This window comes from Hyalella azteca, unplaced genomic scaffold (assembly GCF_000764305.2).
Source record: "Hyalella azteca isolate HAZT.00-mixed unplaced genomic scaffold, Hazt_2.0.2 contig13532, whole genome shotgun sequence".
Classification (NCBI taxonomy): Eukaryota; Metazoa; Arthropoda; class Malacostraca; order Amphipoda; family Hyalellidae; genus Hyalella; species Hyalella azteca.
In genome coordinates, this window is record NW_025943450.1 from 1 (window position 1) to 21,420 (window position 21,420).

General features: G+C 41.4%; 2 protein-coding genes across 2 annotated transcripts; both read right to left on the minus strand.

The window, feature by feature from the left end:
• Nucleotides 1-6,124: 6,124 nt before the first annotated feature.
• LOC125178900 (DNA repair endonuclease XPF-like) lies at nucleotides 6,125-11,997 on the minus strand. Its single transcript, XM_047883734.1, has 7 exons — nucleotides 11,606-11,997; nucleotides 10,993-11,178; nucleotides 9,019-9,116; nucleotides 8,211-8,293; nucleotides 7,638-7,790; nucleotides 7,311-7,442; nucleotides 6,125-6,187 (listed from the first exon to the last, which is right to left on the minus strand). The coding sequence occupies exons 1-7, from the start codon at nucleotides 11,671-11,673 to the stop codon at nucleotides 6,125-6,127; spliced, it is 783 nt and encodes a 260-aa protein (XP_047739690.1). The 5' UTR covers nucleotides 11,674-11,997.
• Nucleotides 11,998-12,800: 803 nt separating this feature from the next.
• LOC108673275 lies at nucleotides 12,801-21,112 on the minus strand. Its single transcript, XM_018161076.2, has 9 exons — nucleotides 19,915-21,112; nucleotides 19,327-19,465; nucleotides 18,705-18,820; nucleotides 18,285-18,457; nucleotides 17,821-18,062; nucleotides 17,015-17,443; nucleotides 16,576-16,709; nucleotides 16,237-16,375; nucleotides 12,801-15,957 (listed from the first exon to the last, which is right to left on the minus strand). Exons 1-9 carry the CDS (start codon nucleotides 19,977-19,979, stop codon nucleotides 15,493-15,495), a joined length of 1,902 nt encoding a protein of 633 aa, XP_018016565.1. The 5' UTR covers nucleotides 19,980-21,112; the 3' UTR covers nucleotides 12,801-15,492.
• Between the last annotated feature and the right edge of the window lie 308 nt (nucleotides 21,113-21,420).

The following is a 21,420-nucleotide window of genomic DNA, read 5'->3' on the forward strand; positions in this document are numbered from 1 at the left end:
TCATTCCAACGTACGTAGATGCACAGCGTGCACAACAGAACTCATAGACCAGGTTTGATCGCATCCAAGCAGGAATAACGTCCTTATACCTGAAGAAAGAACCAATTTTGAAATTATTTACCAGTAAAACATGCAAATTTATATTTGGGAAATATTTCAAACACAGCATTTTTAATTCTTTGGACATAGTTTCAGACGCACTACCAAAATAGGGCAATGTTCAATAAATAATTTTCTTACTATCGCATTCAGTCACAGTTTCAGAAAATTTGTTAGATAAGAAACGTTTGATTTTACTATACACAAGGCACGATGGAAAACCATTAAGCTGAAATATATTACGAATGAAATCGAATTCCAAATGCATATCATGGAAAGTAGAACACACCCTATATCCACGGTATATCAAAGTTTGGAGACTATTCAATTTGAAACGAAACGAGCAGAAGCTAAAGAAGCTCAAACCCAAGCCGGTAAATGTCGGTTTCCGATATACGGAAGTCTGAAAACGACCGCCGGTTTTTGTGATTTTGCAATCGAGAAACAACAAGCAATTGTTGGATTCTAATTCCATAGTGAATTTGATTGAAGGATGTTTGAGGTTTAGATAATCAAAGAAGAGGCGCGCATGAGATGGATGTTTGAAGATCAGAAATGTATCATCAATATACCTATTATAAAAAATTGGTTTAAAATCAGTGGGACAATCGGCCAACCAAGAAACTTCATGAAAGCACATGAAAATGTTAGCGGGTGTGGGACCAAGGGGAAGGCCCATTCCTAAACAATCAACTTGCTTATAAAGTTTACCAGCGAAAATGAAAAAAGAATTCATGACTGATAATTCTAAAATCTTTTTGAAAAGATTGCGGTTAAGACCGATCACCAGATCATTAACATCCTTGAACAAAGAGTTGAGGCAGATTTCAATAGTTTCTGCAAGAGGAATATTAGTGAAAAAATTTTCCACATCGAATGAAGCCATAGTCAGGTGCTGAACATCGGTAAAATCTTTCAAACGGTTCTTGGCGTTTTCTTTGCTTTTAAATTCCTTGTGAACTTGCGATATAAGCAGACTAATGATATAAGCTATAGATTATCATGGAAACCTCGTAAAATGGAAATATTAAGTACCTCGTTTTGACTCACTAAGATTATTATTGTTAATACTATTATTATTTTTGTTTATTATTTTTTTTCATTATTATTACTAACACTAATATTATTGTTTCTATTTGTTATTATTATTATTATTATTATTATTATTCTGCAAAGCAGCTATCGTAACAACTGGTTCAATCAAACTTCAAAGGCACGTTACATATGAGTTTACTAATAAATAGACACAAGAATGAATGAGAAACGGAAATAATTAATAATTATCGAAAATTAATGTGAAAATTGTGCTAAAAACATGAAATGATTAATTGAAATTCGTTAGAGTCTATAAAACTGCAACTCAAACGCATAGAAATGGACATATTTTTAAAAATTCTGCCTTACTTCTGACGGTAAGAAATATTGAATTTTGGTACAAATGGAAATTGAAGAACAAGGAAGTAGCTAGTAGCTACTTTAAACTATCGTCAGTCATGAAAAGATCCGGTCAAATGTCACGATTTTAGATCTGGGAACAAGGCACGAAAAGGAAAAGAATCGGCGACAGGCCACATCAGGCCTACGCTTCAGCGCCGACATCACTATGTTATGTTAAGGAAAGCGTTGAATCTTTTATAGAAGTGGATCCGCAAAATGAAGTGGTTCGCGAAACGAAGCCAGGAGGAAACGATAAGTTCGAGGTAGAACGCGCTATAGCAGAATACGCATATATATGTTTTGGTTTAAACATTGGAAGTCGAGAACACAATATTGAAATTCAAATGAATGAGTCACTGTTCCAAGTTTGAGCGTCTCTCTCTCTCTCTCTCCCTCCAATTCTCACCAAATATTTCCGGTGACAACCGAGCTCAATGTAAGGAGCCGATCAACTCAAATAAGCAGAAACGGAAGGGTTGAAGACCAAGTAGAAGCGGTTGGGTGGAATCTTATCTGAATGAGACAGATAAACAGCTTAAGCGTAAAATAACGGATTCAAGGTTTCGTAGCAACGGAATTCAGTAGGTAACATGGGGCAACGGGACCACTGCGGGTCATGGGACCATAGCGGATTTCCCGCTAGGTATGGCAGATATTGGTCCGTGTTCTCTACCGCCGGTCGACAGTTTCACTGGGCTGAAGTGTACGGCTCTACGTTTTGCTAAGAGTTTACGTTGCTAAGTTACTCGCAAATAACTGTTGTAGCCCAGATAAAAGTTTTTTGCTGCCAAGTAAAACTGTTTTCGATTACTGTATATGAAGCATTTGAAATTACTGTGAACTATATTTTGAAAGTAATATTTATAGGGATAACTTTGAATTCAAGTTTAGACTATTAGCTTTTAAAATAAAATGTTGACACGATATAAATTAAAATGATACCTAGTGGGGCAACGGTCCCATGCGCGTCAAGGGGCGAAGCGCCCATGATGGGCACAATAATTCTTTGTGAATTCTTGTGCTATACATCATTAGATTTGTCTCAACGAGTTTTCAAAACCGTGACTAACATTTTAAATTGTAGAATACACTTTATTTTGTATGATTTTTTATTTGCCGCCTCTAGGCAGCAGGTTCTAGTTTCTAGTTGTGCGTATTTATTACCCCTTATCGAGTTCCTGACTCATGCCTTGCCAAAAGTTGATTTCAGTCAACACCAATGAGCCAAAAGTTGATGAGTTTTTATGGTGTTGGCTGAAATCACGATTAAGTACGAATTCCGTGCACATAATATCTAGATTTATGGACGAAACTGGAACTAAGTTTTTTCTTATCAAGTACAGTATATATATTTTTTCTAGTCAAGGATGAATTTTTAATGGCAAGGATATATTTTTCAAGTAAAAGATATATATTTTTATGTCAAGGAAAAAATTTTTTACGTCAGTGATTGATTTCTTAAGCCAAGAATATATTTTTTCAAGTTAAAGATATGATTTTTTAGTTGTTAATAAATGAATGAATGTAATTGTTTATTACATTTTTCTTATTTTGAACTGTCGAGTGTTGTTTTATAATTTTTAAACAAAAAATATGCAATTGTGGTAAAGGGACCAGGGATGGGCGCCTTCCCCCAAGCCCATGGGCCCATTGCCCCAGGGGTGGGGCAATGGGCCCATTTTGACATTTTTTACAAAATAGTGTTTCATCAAAAATTAAATTACTCCATGGGCGCTTACTTCACATCATACATTCCTCATTAGTTGTAACTTTAAATAAAACAAAGAACTACCTCGTATCAATTAAAACTTCATCAAAAAAATTTAGTTAAAAAAAGGGGATGCCCCATGTTACCCTACGAGGCAAATAAAATCAGAACAATGATAACACTTTGAAGATAATCAGAATAACTAACCTATTTGTTCCGCAAAAAACACAACCCCAACTCTTTACATCTAGAAATTCTACTAGCTGGACTGGGATACTTTGGACACTTTAACATGGAATGATTAGCTGCGCCACAAAATTTACAAGACTTACTCGAAATACCTGCTGCCGAATTCACAAGAACAGATCTTTCGTCAAACAACGTGCTGACAGGCTGCATACCATAGGCTTTGTCTTTCGGATGAGCGGGCCTAATAGTTGAAGTTTCCTTACGCAAGTTGAGGTTTCTAATGATATTTACATATAGGTGTCAAAAATCTGATCCAAGCTAGGATAATTAGTGTCTAATCTAATAATGAATTCATCCATAACAATGGCAGGCAACTCATGAAAACCTAATGGGTAACAAACTCTGCAGAAGATTCATTGCTTAACAAGTCCCTCATATAATGTTTCAATTCACTTAAGACACAACGAACCTCATTCAAAAAAGTTTAGTTTCAAGAAAATTATGTCCAGGTTTAAGTTTTAATGCAAGAACTTCTGGTACAGATCATCAATCACAGCCTTGCGGTTCAAAAATTCAGATTCAAATAATTTTAAAACTTCTTCTATTAAGGAGTTGTGACTGTATCTTAAAGAGTTCTATCCTGTGTCTTTTAATCTGACTAATATTAAGGAGTTGCGATTGTAGCTCCAGGAGTGATATCTGATCACAGTGTGATAGCTTTCGTTTCGCATTACAGATTTTGAAATTAGTCCAAGACATCACCACCTGTTGTAGCTCCAGGAGTGAGATCTGATCGCAGGTGGTGATGTCTTCCTAAGCGTGATGTTGACATTATCGCAGGTGGTGATGTCTTCCTAAGCGTGATGTTGACATCATCACAGGTGGCGATGTCTTCCTAAGCGTGATGTTGACATCATCGCAGGTTGTGATGTCTTCCTATGATGTCTTCCTAAACGTGATGTTGGCATCATCGCAGGTGGTGATGTCTTCCTAAGCGTGATGTTGGCATCATCGTAGGTGGTGATGTCTTCCTAAGCGTGATGTTGGCATCATCGCTGGTGGTGATGTCTTCCTAAGCGTGATGTTGACATCATCGCAGGTGGTGATGGCTTCCTAAGCGTGATGTTGACATCATCGCAGGTGATGATGTCTTCCTAAGCGTGATGTTGACGCCATCACAGGTGGTGATGGCTTCCTGAGCGTGATGTGTCAGTGGGTGTGATTTTATCATTTATATGTTTATGTGATCTCGGACATTTTATTATGAACATAACGCTTAGGAATTATTATTATTATCTGTGATAGCTCTGATCTTGACGCAGTTTTACTGCGTCAGGTAACTGCTCAGTCAATCATTAGTTGCGAGGCTTAAGTGCTCAATGCTCGTAAAACAAGCTTCATAATTTGGTCGACTTATTCTTATAAATTAACTTCCGTTATCAGATTTTGCACTTCGTAAGCTATAAATTGTAAAAATTCTTACATTAGCACTAATTCTCACCGTAATGATTGCACGAGTTCAGAATACCAGAAAAACACGCATCTCTTGTGATTGTTTCAAATAAAAAATTTCAAAGAAAATCAGGCAAATACACAGCAATACACAGCAATGTAATGCACAGAGTGCATTATGATTAACGCGTCTGTACGTATGTGTGGCAATATACGAAGAACTGTGATCGAACATTAATGAAATCGATGCTAATTGCATCTGAAGGCAAGGTAACCAAGGTAGACACCCATAGCAGACCAAGCTATTGAGGAGCCTGGTCTGTTGAGGGTCTTGAGGAGCCTGACCTTTTGAGGGTCTTGATGAGCCTGACCTGTTGAGGGTCTTCAGGAGCCTGACCTGTGAGGGTCTTCAGGAGCCTGACCTGTTGAGGGTCTTGAGGAGCCTGACCTGTTGAGGGTCTTGAGGAGCCTGACCAGGGATCTTGAGGAGTCTGACCTGTAGAGGATCTTGAGGAGCCTGACCTGTTGAGGGTCTTGAGGAGCCTGACCTGTTGGGGATCTTGAGGAGCCTGACCTGTTGAGGGTCTTGAGGAGCCTCACCTGTTGAGGGTCTTGAGGAGCCTGACCTGTTGAGGGTCTTAAGGAGCCTGAGGTCTGCGATGAGGCTGCGGACGCGGCTGCTGAGCTGGTCCCAGACAGGCTGCAGCAGACACGCGACCACGGGCTCGAACACGGGACTGAGGGCCCACTCTGGGGTAAGCTGCGGGACAAGACGGGACTGAGGGCCCACTCTGGGGTGAGCTGCGGGACAAGACGGGACTGAGGGCCCACTCCGGGGTGAGCTGCGGGACAAGACGGGACTGAGGGCCCACTCTGGGGTGAACTGCGGGACAAGACGGGACTGAGGGCCCACTCTGGGGTGAGCTGCGGGACAAGACGAGACTGAGGGCCTACTCTGGGGTGAGCTGCAGGACAAGACGAGACTGAGGGCCCACTCTAGGGTGAGCTGCGGGACAAGACGAGACTGAGAGCCCACTCTGGGGTGAGCTGTGGGACAAGACGAGACTGAGGGCCCACTCTGGTGTGAGCTGTGAGACAAGACGGGACTGAGGGCCCACTCTGGGGTGAGCTGCGGGACAAGACGGGGCTGAGGGCCCACTCTGGGGTGAGCTGTGGGACAAGACAGGACTGAGGGNACTCAGGGCCCACTCTGGGGTGAGCTGTGGGACAAGACGGGACTCAGGGCCCACTCTGGGGTGAGCTGTGGGACAAGACGGGACTCAGGGCCCACTCTGGGGTGAGCTGTGGGACAAGACGGGACTGAGGGGACTGTTATAATCATTTCTTCACAATCACCCAAACAACATCAACCTGCAGAACAGTTCCGGGACAATTAACGCGAGTCAAACACTCCCTGCAAAGCATCAGTTCCCAAAGCTAGATTTACAATAATCGGATCGGAAAATGGCCTTAGGAGTTTTGAAAATCCTCCTATGATCTACAAGTGTCTGAAATAAGTATTAGTCTCATAAAGTCGCGTACGGTTTGGTCAAAAGTAGAATTACTGGAAGCTTAAGAATGTACACGTGAACGCGACAATAGTCAACACATACATGGTATTTCAACGCTCGACAATATTATTGCGGCAAGTCGTCGAGAGCAATATAAATTCCTTAGCATTTAAATCAACTTATGACATACTGTATCTTTTGCCTTACTTAATGATAGTTCGGTAAGATGAAGGGTATACCAAAAGTCCCCCCTTCTTACCATCAAGACGCTTCATTCGCCATCAAGACCAACACGAAAAGATCAAATCAAATACCACACGCACCATACCACAAACATGCCACGCACTGTGAACGATGAAGTTCGTTCACTATTAGCCGTGTTAATTTTATCTCTTGTGCACACCGAAAGCCACATCTAGCGTAGCCGCCTTAGTAACATTGATGTCGAACCTTACGTGGGCGGTAGCGACGTAATGCAAGGTCAGGTCTGAGTGGCTGTGAGTCAGGTAGTCAGTCGTGTCCCGCCCGCCCTACAGTGAGGTTCATACCTGTTCTCACTCCGCTCTGTCGACTCTCAGCTATTCCTTGCTCTAACGCTGAGTCGTGGCTGTGCCACGAAAGATTAAGCATACTGCTTCTCAATAATGTACCTGATGTCACTCTAGTAACTTTTAACCGTGCCTGTTTTTTAAACTGTGCTTTGCTGACATATAACTACGTTTTATCCGTGTTACCGAAGTTTTAATGAACATCCCAGTGCAATAAAGAGCAATTGAACTTTTTACAAGATAGTTACCGGCGTTTGGCCGTAAGGGCTCTGATCATTCTGACAAGTATAAAGGTTGCGGCAGGCGTCCGGTGACAGCACCATACCCCACGCACCCCACGCACCATACCACACGCACCCCACGCACCATATCGTTGTCGATGAAGCCCTTATTGGCGAGCCTGAGCTCGTGGACGGTGCAGGCGACGATGTCGACGAGGCTGGCCTGGATGGCGTGCATGGCGGCCGTCATCGTCAGGTGAAGCTCCACCACCTCGGGCTGATCAGTTACAAACTACATGTAAACATTACAAGTTCTTACACATGAGTTCTTATAATTTCACTTGAACAATCAAGTACATATTATATATGATGTTGCAACGATTGACGTTGTTCTTAAGCGTGGATTACGGATAGTCTGATTGACCAATGAGTGGATGGTTCAAATGGTTATACGGATAGTCTGAAGCTGTACCTGGTGCTGTGCGAGGGTGGAGTTCACGGTGAGGTGGAAGCGAGGGCAGAGGTACAGTCTCCTGACGAAGAGGTTCCTCATGACCCGCGACACTTGACAGAAGCCTTGCGTGAAGCTCAGCGCGCTGTTAGACAGCGCCTTGATGAAGCCTGTCTGCAACCGGGGAAATTAAATGATTATTCCTTATCGCCGAAACAGTGAAAAATAACAAAAATAATGAACAAGTTGAGATATAAAGCTCGTCAAAATATAGAAACATTCAATTATGATCCGATGCGGTTCAAGTGCACAGATAATGTATACTGACGCAGGCAGCAGCAAACTTGAACCGAGTTTATACTCATCACAGTCGACCAATTGAACGACCAAGAATACATGCACATATCTGTATTATTTGCGAGCTGTTCTCTGTGACGCTTACGACAAATAGAAGTCATGTACTGGACTAGGTAGTATTTTACTATGCTCTTTTTCTTGCAGGCTCAGTGGGCAGCAGAACAATCTATAAGATATTCTCAGTTTATTATCAATACTTTAAACAAACTTTTATAAGCCAGGAGCTGGAAGAAGCACCTTGTTTTTCTGGCGGTAGAGACGCAAGATGAACGCTTCTTGACAGCTTTCCAGGATTTTGTGCGCCTTCCACACCACAATGCCTGCACGCCACAGAGAAACATGATATTTTTGCTGACATAACCGCTTGTTTAACTCTTCGACTCACAACTGAATTGTTCCAACACCAACATCTGTTCAGCGGCTATGCGGCCTGTTCTGTTACGAACAGATCTGTACGAAACAGCAGACTTCTTGCCACTATATCCATGACGAGAACTTCAAGCAAACACACAAACAAGTATACAAACTGGTGAACATTCAGGAAAGTTTTAAATTAGAAAGCTGGCATTAGAAATACTAAATGGTTTTCAGAGCGCGTGACTAGCGTACTTTTTGTTGCGGGATATTAACCGAGTTTGAACTTCATAACTTGTGGTGATGGAACTTTGCATGAAGCATTGCAGTGGTGGAGGGGTTAAATATTCCCGATATATTGCGCTTCATCACATCCCAATATAATTATATTATTTATTGTCTTCAGTATTATTATTTTATATTATTATTATTACATTATATTATTAAGTATATTATATGTAAATACAAGTATAGTATAAGCACAGTACATTCATCATATAAGTAGAGTACAGCACTACGATGACAGTACAAGTACAGGACATGCAGCACCTGAGATGAGGTGCTGCATGTGCATCTATAGTATAGTATGGTACAAAAATAAGCACAATATAGTACAGTATAAGTATAGTACAATAATAAGCATATATAAGTACAGTACAGCACTATATTAGAGTACAGACACATGCAGCACCTGAGATGAGGTGTGCGGGCGCGCGGTTCATGAGCAGGTCGACGACCAGGATGCGGGAGGAGACGAACAGCGCACCCCCCTGCAGGTACAGCGCCGACCTGTTGTACACATGTATAGTGCTGTGTACTACTGTACAGTTTACAGCGCACCCCCCTGCAGGTACAGCGCCGACCTGTTGTACACTTGTATAGTGCTGTGTACTACTGTACAGTTTACAGCGCACCCCCCTGCAGGTACAGCGCCGACCTGTTGTACACTTGTATAGTGCTGTGTACTACTGTACAGTTTACAGCGCACCCCCCTGCAGGTACAGCGCCGACCTGTTGTACACTTGTATAGTGCTGTGTACTACTGTACAGTTTACAGCGCACCCCCCTGCAGGTACAGCGCCGACCTGTTGTACACTTGTATAGTGCTGTGTACTACTGTACAGTTTACAGCGCACCCCCCTGCAGGTACAGCGCCGACCTGTTGTACACTTGTATAGTGCTGTGTACTACTGTACAGTTTACAGCGCACCCCCCTGCAGGTACAGCGCCGACCTGTTGTACACTTGTATNAGCAGGGTGAGCGTGTGACAGTCTGTTCAGCCGCTTATTTCGGCTGTCATATGCAGATGTGTATAAGAGACAGCCCCTGCAACACTACCAGCGGCGAGAAGCAAGCAACAGCATCGTGCATCAGGTGGCCCAAATGAGGGCGGATGAACGATAATCAGAGGCGGCGATCCATCGTGGCCTGGGATTGCTATGTCCCAAACAAATACTAAGGATACTAAGTGTGCAGCGTCGACCTGTCATACATAACAGTGCTGTGTACTGACTGTACAGAACGCCTGCTGCCTCATGTTGTCATATTAACATACTGAAAATATATTGAATAATATCCCATGGCTGATATATATTGTACTGCAATGATGATAAATACTGCATCTTGATTTTTCCAACGACGATTTGGAAAAATAGAATCACCCCAGTAGTTCTTATGCTTCACCACACAGCAACTCATCACCCCAGTAGTTCTTATGCTTCACCACACAGCAACTCATCACCCCAGTTGTTCTCATGCTTCACCACACAGCAACTCATCACCCCAGTTGTTCTTATGTGTCACCACACAGCAACTCATCACCCCAGTTGTTCTTATGTGTCACCACACAGCAACTAACGATTCAATTCAATACGATTCAAAAATACACGTCCGATTAGTCACCCCGGTATTGCGCTCGCGTGTCTCCATGAAGTCACCCAATCAGATCTGTCATCACCACCGCTTCTTCTTCGTCGTCGTCACTACTTCACTACAGAAATGCCCACTATATACACAGTGAAGGTGTAAAAAAATCTGGATTCCTTAACTTCAAGTTAGGAGAAAACTTTGAGATTGTTCACGTCCGTGCTTTGGTAGCGCTGGGCTAGGCATTGTGTAGTACGGAGCCGTGACGGAGGAAAGCATAGATACATTATACATTAAAAGATATTTACAGCTGATTTCAACTCCTGCCTTCTGCAACTAATAAGGATTGGTTCGGAAGGGCCTCAACGGGCCGTAAGATGTTCACGGTCATGATGATGTTGAGGCTCAGTTGACATTCGGTGTGAGTTCACAGCAAAACCACATGGCCGCACTCGCAACAACGACATCATCACTGTTGCAGTCAGCCTTTCAACTCAATTACTACAATTATAAGATCCGTTCCTTCATCACCGCACAAGCATCACATCAACGCCTGCCACCTCAATCACAGCCACCACACCCTCTCCTTTACCAACTCCACACAGCCATCACACCCTCTGCTACCAACACCACACCACCCTATACCCTCTCCTACCAACACCCTATACCCTATGCTACCAAAACCCTATACCCTCTGCTACAACACCCTATACCCTCTGTTACAACACCCTATACCCTATGCTACAAACACCCTATACCTTCTGCTACAACACCCTATACCCTCTCCTACACCCCCACCTCTCAGCGACAGGCACATCAGCGGTCAGGATGCGGGGGGGCAGCGCTGGGTCCTGTAGGAGGTGGGCACAGGTCTCGATGACGTAGGACGCCTCCTCGACGCTGGCGCCCACCACGAGCACCAGGCAGGACGGGGCGCTGTGGGCCGCTACCAGCGCCCCTAGTAGCCGCTCCAGCCCCAGGCCTCTGTTGTGACACCATCACCACCCGTCAGTCTTCACTGTCTCACTATATCAGGTATTAATATTGTTTAACAACTCAACTACCTGCCGCATCCCAGCGGACATAGGTCTAATATCTCTAAATATTTCCCGAACCTCCCGTTTCCTACATAATGCAGGTTTCATGCATTAATTACTGAAGACTGTAAAGAGACTTCGCTTCCTTAATTAGATCAGTCATGACACTTATCTAATCACCACAGCCTAGGGCAGTTTGGGATAAACGCCAATTCGTCAGTTAGCTTGGAGGGGTTGAGGATACCGAAGACTCAAGGTCTAAGTCCAAACCTTACAAAGAGTGAACTAGTGTCCTAACCTGCCACGTTCACGTCATTGTGGTGTGAAGTATTCTCGTTTCATACATTATCCTTCTACATGTCATAGTAAATTACCGTGCCATGATGAGCAGTCCATCCTGCTCCATGAGCTGAGCCAGCATCTCCTGTTCGTACTGCAGCATGTCGACGCCGCTGAGTCAGTGACGAACTTTATTAAGCACCTCCAGACTTGTAGCAACGAGTTTATTTTATTATATTTATTTATTATTTTAATATATTTAGGCCTCAAAATAGACACTTAGTAATTCGGCTTAGTAATAATTGAAACTTTTTAGCGGTGAATCGTTGTCATGAATCACTGAAATTCGTATCAAGGCAGGGAAAGCTTTTGAAACTTTCTTTTTTCAAAACAAGTCTTGGATGTGATGCGACGCGGCAATCTACACGACAACGGACGCCTTCGTTAAGACCAGTAAACTTAAATCAAAACCATTCCAGTTTTGAACTACCCAAAACATGATCATTAGGTTATGATCAATAGGTAAACAATCAAGTATTCGAGAATGAAAGTCGAATAGAATTGTTCAAAGAACTGTTCTGTTTGAAAATATAGAACGAAGTAGCATTTCCTCACCAGACGCTAGCTCCACGTTCCGGCCGTGGCCAACTAAATAAGATGTATTGTAACCTAAGAGTGATTCGTTCATTAACGTTTTATAAACTTTTGGGCAATTCGATAACTACGAAGACTTAAGCAGACAAGTAGCATCCCGCCCACTTCCCAATTTGCTTCTTCTCGTAGATAATGCGCTTCAAAAAGCGTTTAGTGGAAACGTGATATTCTAGTCATTTTTCACGTATAATATGATCATAACACTAGCAGATTACAGTTACCGCTTATCACAATGAGTAACGTGTTCTAAGTGAGCGTTGCAACGCGTGCAGCAACAAGCACTACGAGTTCAGCAGCTATCTTGGCGCGCTGCAATACAGACGAGGTGTACAGACCGATAGATTGAATAACTGAACAAACTTATCCTCACTTCAGAGGGAAGGTGAAGATAATTTATTTCTGGACAGAATTAGACATGGAGGCCACGGGACCGAGGGAGTGCCAGAGCTGCCCTGAGTGCCACCAAGTGTCACCCCCGTGCGTGATGCCGCAACCGCGACGCATTTTCCGCCAGAAAATTAAATTAAAATTAGTAAATTAGAGAAAAATATAAGACAACATGACTCAAAGAGATAAATATCATGCGTCAATAAATTATGCTCCCGGATTGCAAAACAAAGGTTGATGAAACACAGGTTTATGTTAATAATTTTTAGTTGAAGAGGTGCAAGGCATCGCCTAAATATTACTAGGTACAGTGGATGACTGCGTGAGTATCGGGATAAGGAAGGGGGACCAGCAAAATCCATAATTTACATTAAACGACATTCAACTCAAATCTGTTTGTGATGATTGTGCGATTTCAAGTGACGTTCATTTAACAAAACGCGGTGATACGAAGTGACCGCAAGGAAGCTGGCAGAGGAACAAGCGGAACTGTCAAGAACAGGAACGATAGCGCATGTCGCCACGAGGATGTTGGATGCCACGTTTGGTCAACACAGCAAGACAAGCTAGACATATTAACTCCACAACAGAGACCTGCAGTGCTGCAGCGATCTCTGCTGCTTGCAGCGCCAGAAGCTCTCAGGACAGGCGCATCAATTATGGCTGCTGAGGTCTAATGCAGTTGGCAAGATCCCCAAAGAAGCACATAAACTGTAGAGTGCAAGTCACAAATAACTGAGATGCACATCAAGAAGGGGTTCATTGACTCGATTCGTTCATTGACTTTTTAAACATAAATGCAAGCGTTTGGCATGATGTGACAAATCACAAGTGTATCGATAAATTCATTAAGTAACCCATGAGATAATAATGTAAATTATTGGAATGAATACATGTACTTAATCAATTATCTTTTCTATAATTATCAATTTTACAAATTCAAAGATGGATATCTATAAAATTAATCTCTTTGGAGTTATAAATGGTGCACATAGATTGCAGATATCACAAGCATATCTTATCTTAAAACTATTCAGATTAACTATGCATTCTACTTTCTTCTAAGACACGCTACTGGCCATAAAAATATCCCGTGATTCCAGGGAGCTTTGCTCTAAATATACACTTTTGGCTTTACTATTATTGGCAAGAGAAGCCATTCATCTATTCATTGTTGCGGTTATTTATACACTTCTTGAGGCATCATTAGCACCTGAACAGCAATGGACGAGTAGACAAATTATGTTACTATCGCTCGCACGAACTGCTTGACATCCTGAGACGGGACTAAAGTGCCGTACATGTGGAGGATGCTGCACTGAATAACTTGTCTAGAGAAGCCAAGATGCCGTACATGTGGAGGATGCTGCACTCAATAACTTGTCTAGAGAAGCCAAGATGCCGTACATGTGGAGGATGCTGCACTGAATAACTTGTCTACAGAAGCCAAGATGTCTGCTGAAAACCAGAGAATAGGAGAAAGTGTGTCACACAAAACAAGGTATAAGACCTGTAAGAGGTACAAATAATAATTAAGAGGGCTAGAATGTGTGACAAGGAGAAGAAATCAAGACAAGAGTGTTAGTTCGAGAATACAAGAGGGCAAGAGGGAGTGAGAGAGAGGAAACATTTGGGCGGTCGAGTAATAAAAGTAAGATGATGCGGCACAAAACCTCGTCGTTTAGATCAACAAACGGCATGCAAACTGCACAATAATCGCAAACAATAAGACCATAAGGTATGAAACAAAAAATCAAATGTTACTCCCTCAAAAATACATCTAGATCTTTTCCGGTATAGCGATCGATAGAAGCAAACTATCAACAAATATAAAGAAGTTAAATAAATACATGACGACCACAAAGAGCATTCCCAGGACAATTTTCTAATTTAGGCAGAGCTTCAGTAGTAATCTGTTCTGTTTTGCTGTGATTGTAAGCAAGCGGATGACGACGTTTACGTACAAATATTAATACGAGAACATTAGAGAAGGTAAATACAAGATCTTCAGACGAGCCACGAGGCTCGGACTAAAGCAATAACAAACATCTGCAATGATCCCATAGAACTACTCCCAAGAATTTAACACATAAACTTACAACTGGAACACATACAGGCTTTTGCTTATTATATCTACCACCTTACTCTTTAATTTATTGGCACATGAACATAGATGAGGAATGATGCTGCAAATGAAGACGATACTTCAATGCTGCATTCATGGAAGCCAGAACAGAAGTGCGCGTATTTATTGCTGTGCACTCCTCTTAGCCTTATGCTTGAGCGACTTGGAAATAGACGTTTCGTCTTGAGAATAAAACTAGGATCAGATGAAGATACTTAGCTTAGGAAAGTATAAAATACATTAAACGAAGCAATATAACAGCAATATTCATTCATCATAATCCTTCCGAATCACAGAAAGTCTCTGAATTTTATGATAAATAAGACCTAATCTTGAATAAACCAGAATCGTAACACATTATGCTAGTGGAATTAAGACAGAATTTTCATTCAAACCCTCAAACTTACAGAACAGCCATAATTGATCAATAAAACTAAATTATAACGGTTAAAAACAATGAAACAGACATTAGGTGGTGGTAAACATTTTTAATCGCTTGACCGCAAACTGGAATGCTTGTGGTACAACATCTCTCTACAGTCTGCCTACACATAGTCAGTTAGGCGTACACTCTAACGCCATTCACAGTAGTAACTTCCTGTTAAATTACACATTAGGGTTTCAATTGCAATCTTTGTTATACATAAAATGAGATTTCTTCCTTGTACCAACGAAGATAAGTGAGCAAATGTAGCAATAGATTTGCCATCTAAAGCTTGAGCACAAAAATGACTATGAGATAAGCTTGACCGTTACACACCAGCACTAATAATACAGGCAGGGCAGTCAGACGGGCGTGGTTTTGAACTCAGGTAGTCAGGGACTGTGCACCTCTACGACGGTGTGGGCCTCATGTAAACCTCGACGAACACGGTTTGCCTGGTTGTTGTCCTCAGGGTTACTGTCCTGCCCTCGACGACCACAGTGTGCCTCGTTGTTGTCCTCAGGGTTACTGTCCTGCCCTCGACGACAACAGTCTGCCTGGTTGTTGTCCTCAGTGTTACTGTCCTGCCCTCGACGACCACAGTGTGCCTGGTTGTTGTCCTCAGTGTTACTATCCTGCCCAGCTGCCCCCGAGGTCCTGACACTGTAGACCAGGACGTCTGGTGGGGAGCGTGTTCCACCAAACATATGTGGTGCTGTTGGAGATGAGGGAGTGGATGGGAGGGAGCCGTGGGAGCAGCGACAGTAAGGCTCCCGCTTATTGAACTTCAGCCACCACCCAAGGCTACACGAGACCACGATTGCTCCCAGCAACCCACAGGCTCCTTCACCCGTAACCTGAACATCAAGATTTAATATCACATCCGTAAGCATGAGATACATCAAGAAATTCTTATAACATTGCGTGTTTTTATTATTGGCTTCAAATTCACTGGAGCATTGAACGAGATGTAATCCATTTTTTCAACTGGAAGTCATAAATCATGAGATTTATGTATATAACAGTCAGAGACTCGGCACATATTTATTTGATGATGCAACAGTATTATTGCTTAGAACTTGTTGAGGTGATATTTAATCCAGTACAAATAAGCAGAATTATTATTGATTACTCGCCTTGGGTGTGAATATGATGCCATAGCGTCCAGCCTGAGAAAACAAGGACCAGAAGACCGTGGAGACGGGCAGTGAGAGAGACGCTACGCACAGCGGCAGCACCAGAGAGTGGCACAGCAAGCACAGGTATTTGACGCTCCTGTATAAACAACACAAGCAACAGTAAATATTCTTATCACTTCTTATTTCTACTTTAGAATTTTAAGGTCAGCTTTATTTATTTTCAGAAAAATGTCAGCCTGATTTATTTTCGATAATAAAAAAATATAGAATTCCCATTTTCTTTATGGTACTTTGACAGGTGGGTAGACAAGTACACCAATAAGAAATATAATTTACCAAAGAAACAAGCAAATGTACAAGACAGCCAGCCAGCCGTGCAGGGCCGTGGGGCCACATTGGTTCAGGTTGGAACTGAAGTGACAAGCCATGCCATGACTTGACAGGTTCAGGAACTGGTCAAATGATCCTGACTGCAACAGAGACAATGCATTACTAATGAAAAATAATTTATTATCACCAATACTTTAAAATTTGAACATAAGCCTGGGCCTAGATAATCAAGGTTTATATTTTGACTTAAAATGGAATATTTTTCAATTTTATTTGGATTACGAAGCCATAGGGATGAAAAATTTAATTCCCAACAAGACGCACTCAAACATCACATGATATAAATCACGGCATGAATTTAATGAATAACGTAACTATAACTATACTGATTGAATAACAATAACTATAATGATTAGAAGCAGCATGATGAATCTGAGAGGCGGACCTTGCCAAGGGCGGTGAAGAGGTCCGTCCAGAAGAGGGAGGCGATGGTGCAGAAAGTCGAGATAACAAACCAAAAAAACAGCGCATCAACGTTGGCATCAGTGATGGCCACTGCATGAGACGGACATGAAGGCATTACATGGGTAGCACTGGTGAACATCGCGGGACACTTCAGGCGAAATCCACAGCATTTAGACCTCGGGGCAGGCAGTAGCTGGTCTAGAGAGCTGCAGCTCACGGATGTTACGTCATCTTGGGGAACAACTTCACCAACAAGTTGAGATGATACGCCATTGTCAGCACAGGGAGGAGGACATCGTCTCTCGCCAGGTGTTAGGTCGGCAGGTGTTGACTCAGAAGGGGCTCCATGAAAGGACATCTCGCCACACACGCTTCGCACCGCCACACCGGCACTTGGCACTGTCTCGCTCTGATCATCACAAGCATGAAACGTTCAAATTAATCAATACAAAATATAACTCAGTACTCACTGCAGTGAGTGACAGAAAGCACATTTTCTCGTCGATGAAACGTGAAGTCACGAACTGACAGACAGACAGACAGACGGACGGACATGACGAGCACAATAGCGCCTTTTTTACATAAATGAGAAAATGCGCTAAAAATACAGAATTTGCAAAAATTCATCTTCATTAACAAAATAAATCAGAAAATGGTATTACGTCTTCCGAAAATCGAAGAGATAACTCAGATTTAATTCAATTGATGAAAACCTCAAATACAAGTAAAAATAATAGAAAACAAATTCAGTCCTTGAGTGAAATATCTCAAAGATGTGCAACTAACGATGTTATCAGGCAGTAGCAGGAGCTCCAGCTGTATCCAGACAATGGCGACGATGAGGAGGGCCACGGCATATAAGACGGTCCAGAGGACGTGCTGCTGGTCACTCCAGTCCCCCCCGTCAGTAGCAGGGCTCTGGCGCACCACGCCCCGGCACACGTACTCGTCGTTCAGTTGGAAGTCCATGGCAGTGAAGAGGCCCGCCAGAACACCGCACGGACACAGCAGCTTGCCACTGCTCACCACTGCATCACAAGACTACAGTTGTGATTACATCAAAAATGTCATTAGGTGTGCATCTGGATCATGCGGGACATATATTACCTGAGCGCACGTAGTATTTTAAGGTAAAAATTGAAAAATTAAACACCTTTAAGTATTGAACTAATTTCCAATCATTACAAAAATACATACATTACATCAAACACAAAAAAATGGAAGTATTGTGGGAGGAAAATTAGACATGCCTGCGCCATGGTAGAAGCAATGCATGATTATCATGTAGAGCACCGCAAGACCCATGAGAGGCTCCTGTACATGACAGAGCACACGCTTCCTGTCCAGCGCATACACGATGGCAACACAGGCCACGCCATGCCATATGCCATACCGGAGGACGCTCTGAACATGACCTCCATACCTGGAGTGTTCAGAGGAACAAAAGCTCACTGCTTGCTTAGTTTCATCATACATGGGAATTTAAACAGTGTGCAATTTTTCTGGGAAACTTGTGGTTAACTCTGAAGCATGGTTAAGAAAAATAAACTTTAAACTTCACGGTAATAACGAAAAGAATGCCAGGAGTTATTTTGAGCTCAAATAATAGCTTAGAATATGGAAAGAATACATAAACTGCATATATTATTGGATCCTGATAAAATGCTCACCAGAAGGTTTTCAAAGAAGTGAAGTATTTTATGGAGAAAGAGATCACTGTCAGGAGAGTCACCACACACCACACAAAGAGCAGCCCAACATAGGCCGTCCCTGCTGTGTTCACAGCCTGCACATGAAAAATATTCTATCTAACATTCAATCAGTGAACATTGCTAATTCATGCAGAATACTGTACATTACAAACAAATTATAGCTGGATATCTTCAAAGATAAACATTTACAAATGGAGAATATGGTAGCTTCTATACTATACATCTATATCTATATTTTGTATAATTGAATCATTCTCTTTTCAAAAACTTGTAAATGAAATATATAATATAAAAAAGCTATTTCGTAAGCATTAGATACTAGATAACAATAATTAATTTACATTGTCCAGACTGTAAAAAATAAAAGGAATACACCCAATTACGCATGAAGACAAGATAAATCACTAAAAAAGTTCAATTTAAAGCTATAATGCAGCTACAATTAAGGACAACAATCTCTGAATAATTAATTAAGGATTAAAAAGCTCAGATGGAGAATATCTTCCTCAGTAATATATACTCAAAAATTTTCTCTGATACTAAAATAAGAAAGTTAACACCAGGACAAGGCAAGGCTGACCTGCAGGTAAACAGGCAGAGTGATGACCAGGGCAGCGGCACTACCCACGAGCAGCAGACAAGTGAAGACGACGTGGCACCAGTAGCGGAACACGTCGTGCATGAAGCAAGCACAGCCTCCCACCACCACCTTCTCTCTCCTGAAATTAAATGAAATTGGAATTATTAAACATTTTTAACTGAATTTCGTGGTTTTGAGTGAGTTCATTATTATGGAATGCCGTCATCATGCTTTAGTTAGCACAAAGTGAAATTTAAACCTATTTTTATGCTGCCTTTTTGAAAGTAAAGTAATGTTGATATATATCCTGCAAATTAATCATCATTATCAGCATTTTGATTTCATCAAATTAAATGTTATATACCTATATAATTTTCGGAATAAATCGTTCAGGCAAAGCAAAAGAACATTCTCAAAAGAGATAACTATCAGTATTAAAACTACATAATAGGTATAGTTCAATATATTTATATACATATGATTTTTCTTGTACCATATTTTTATAATGTGCAAATGGCAACTAACCTATAAGCAAGAAAATTAGATGTATATAATATAATGTATAAAGCATCTAGTGGTGTTACATACACAACAGCTTCAGCAGCAGAGCCAGGCTGCAGCAGTCCCTCCTGGTCATCACATGCATCCCCCATCACAGGAAAGACAAATTTCCTGATCCTCACTTAATTAGTCACAACTTAAAATCTTAATATTATTTAAAATTTCAATAAGACTTGCAACATAACACGTTTAAAAGAGACTAACAATAAAGTTGATTGAAACTTGGTTTTGCAACATTTTCTAGTATGTATAAATTAGCAGGTGATTAAGAAAAAAAGAACTAAAAAAATCTGTGGACAAGTTCTCACTTAAATTCTCTGCTCAAAATCACCAATAAAAAACTCTGGCTTATTTCTAAGGCTGCAATGTTAGGTTTCCATAATTTGCCAATTATTTGCCTAACATACTATTCATAACATTACCCCTACAAAGCTCTAGAACTACAATAAAATAATTAGAACAAAAATGGTGGTAAATGCACCAAAATTTAGATGCAGCATCTGACACGCAGGCATATCAAGTCAGGTATATTAAGTACTAGTATGGCCAAATTAATTGCTTGAGAACTGTTCAGCTAAAGTTCAAGTTGAAGCTACTTGGTTAGATTTTGTGTCTTTACAAATTGGCATTCCACAGAGCACCATTCAATCTCCTACCCCTGTTAAGTGAAAAAAATTTACGCATACATTTTACATATGCAGATAATATAACACTATAACAGTCACCTTAGTCATTTTGCTAATGCACATGTTTTCTCTGATAAGTGCTCTTGTTGAATTGGCTCATCATTCTCACACTTACTGCTGAAGAGTGGTGATACTGGTAGCATAGAACCCATCAGGGGGAGATTATCTCTCATCTCTCAACCAGTTTTGAGCTGTGAAGCTAGGTTAACTATTGAAATTAATATGTAAACTTTTCATTGTAGTCAGTGGGCTCCATCTGGATCTTTTTGCCTTCTTTCAGATCATTATTGTTCACAGTGAGTGTTTATGGTTAGGCCCTTAGCACACTGCTCAAACCCAAGGTAGAGCTGTTTTATTTGGATTATTCTGGTATACAAGAAGCTTTGAGCCCTTGCACAGGTAAACATCTTGGCATATGCGAAGCAAAAATTATGTACTTGGCATGCATGCCCAGATCACAACCATGTTCAACACAGACTGTCAAGCCTGCTGCCACTGAAAAACAATCCTAGATTGGAATTTTCCTATCAATGAATGAAATTTTTTGAAATGATCAATTGTAATGAAAAGTGATCAATTTTTCATACATTTGGAATCTCCCAGCCCAATCATAAAGTTTCATTAAGAATTAAATAGGGTATAATTCAACTAGCAGGAATCTTACAGTACCAAAAATGACAGTCATTGCTGCTGCAAGATTTGTCTCTCTAGCTCTAAGCTCTTGTCTGCTTTGTCTCTCAAGCTCTAGTCATCGCTCAAATGCTAGATATATTTGAACATGAACTGTGCAAGTGCAACAATGAACTGTGTTGAAATGCCAACTTGAAAAACACCATTCTTACTCTCA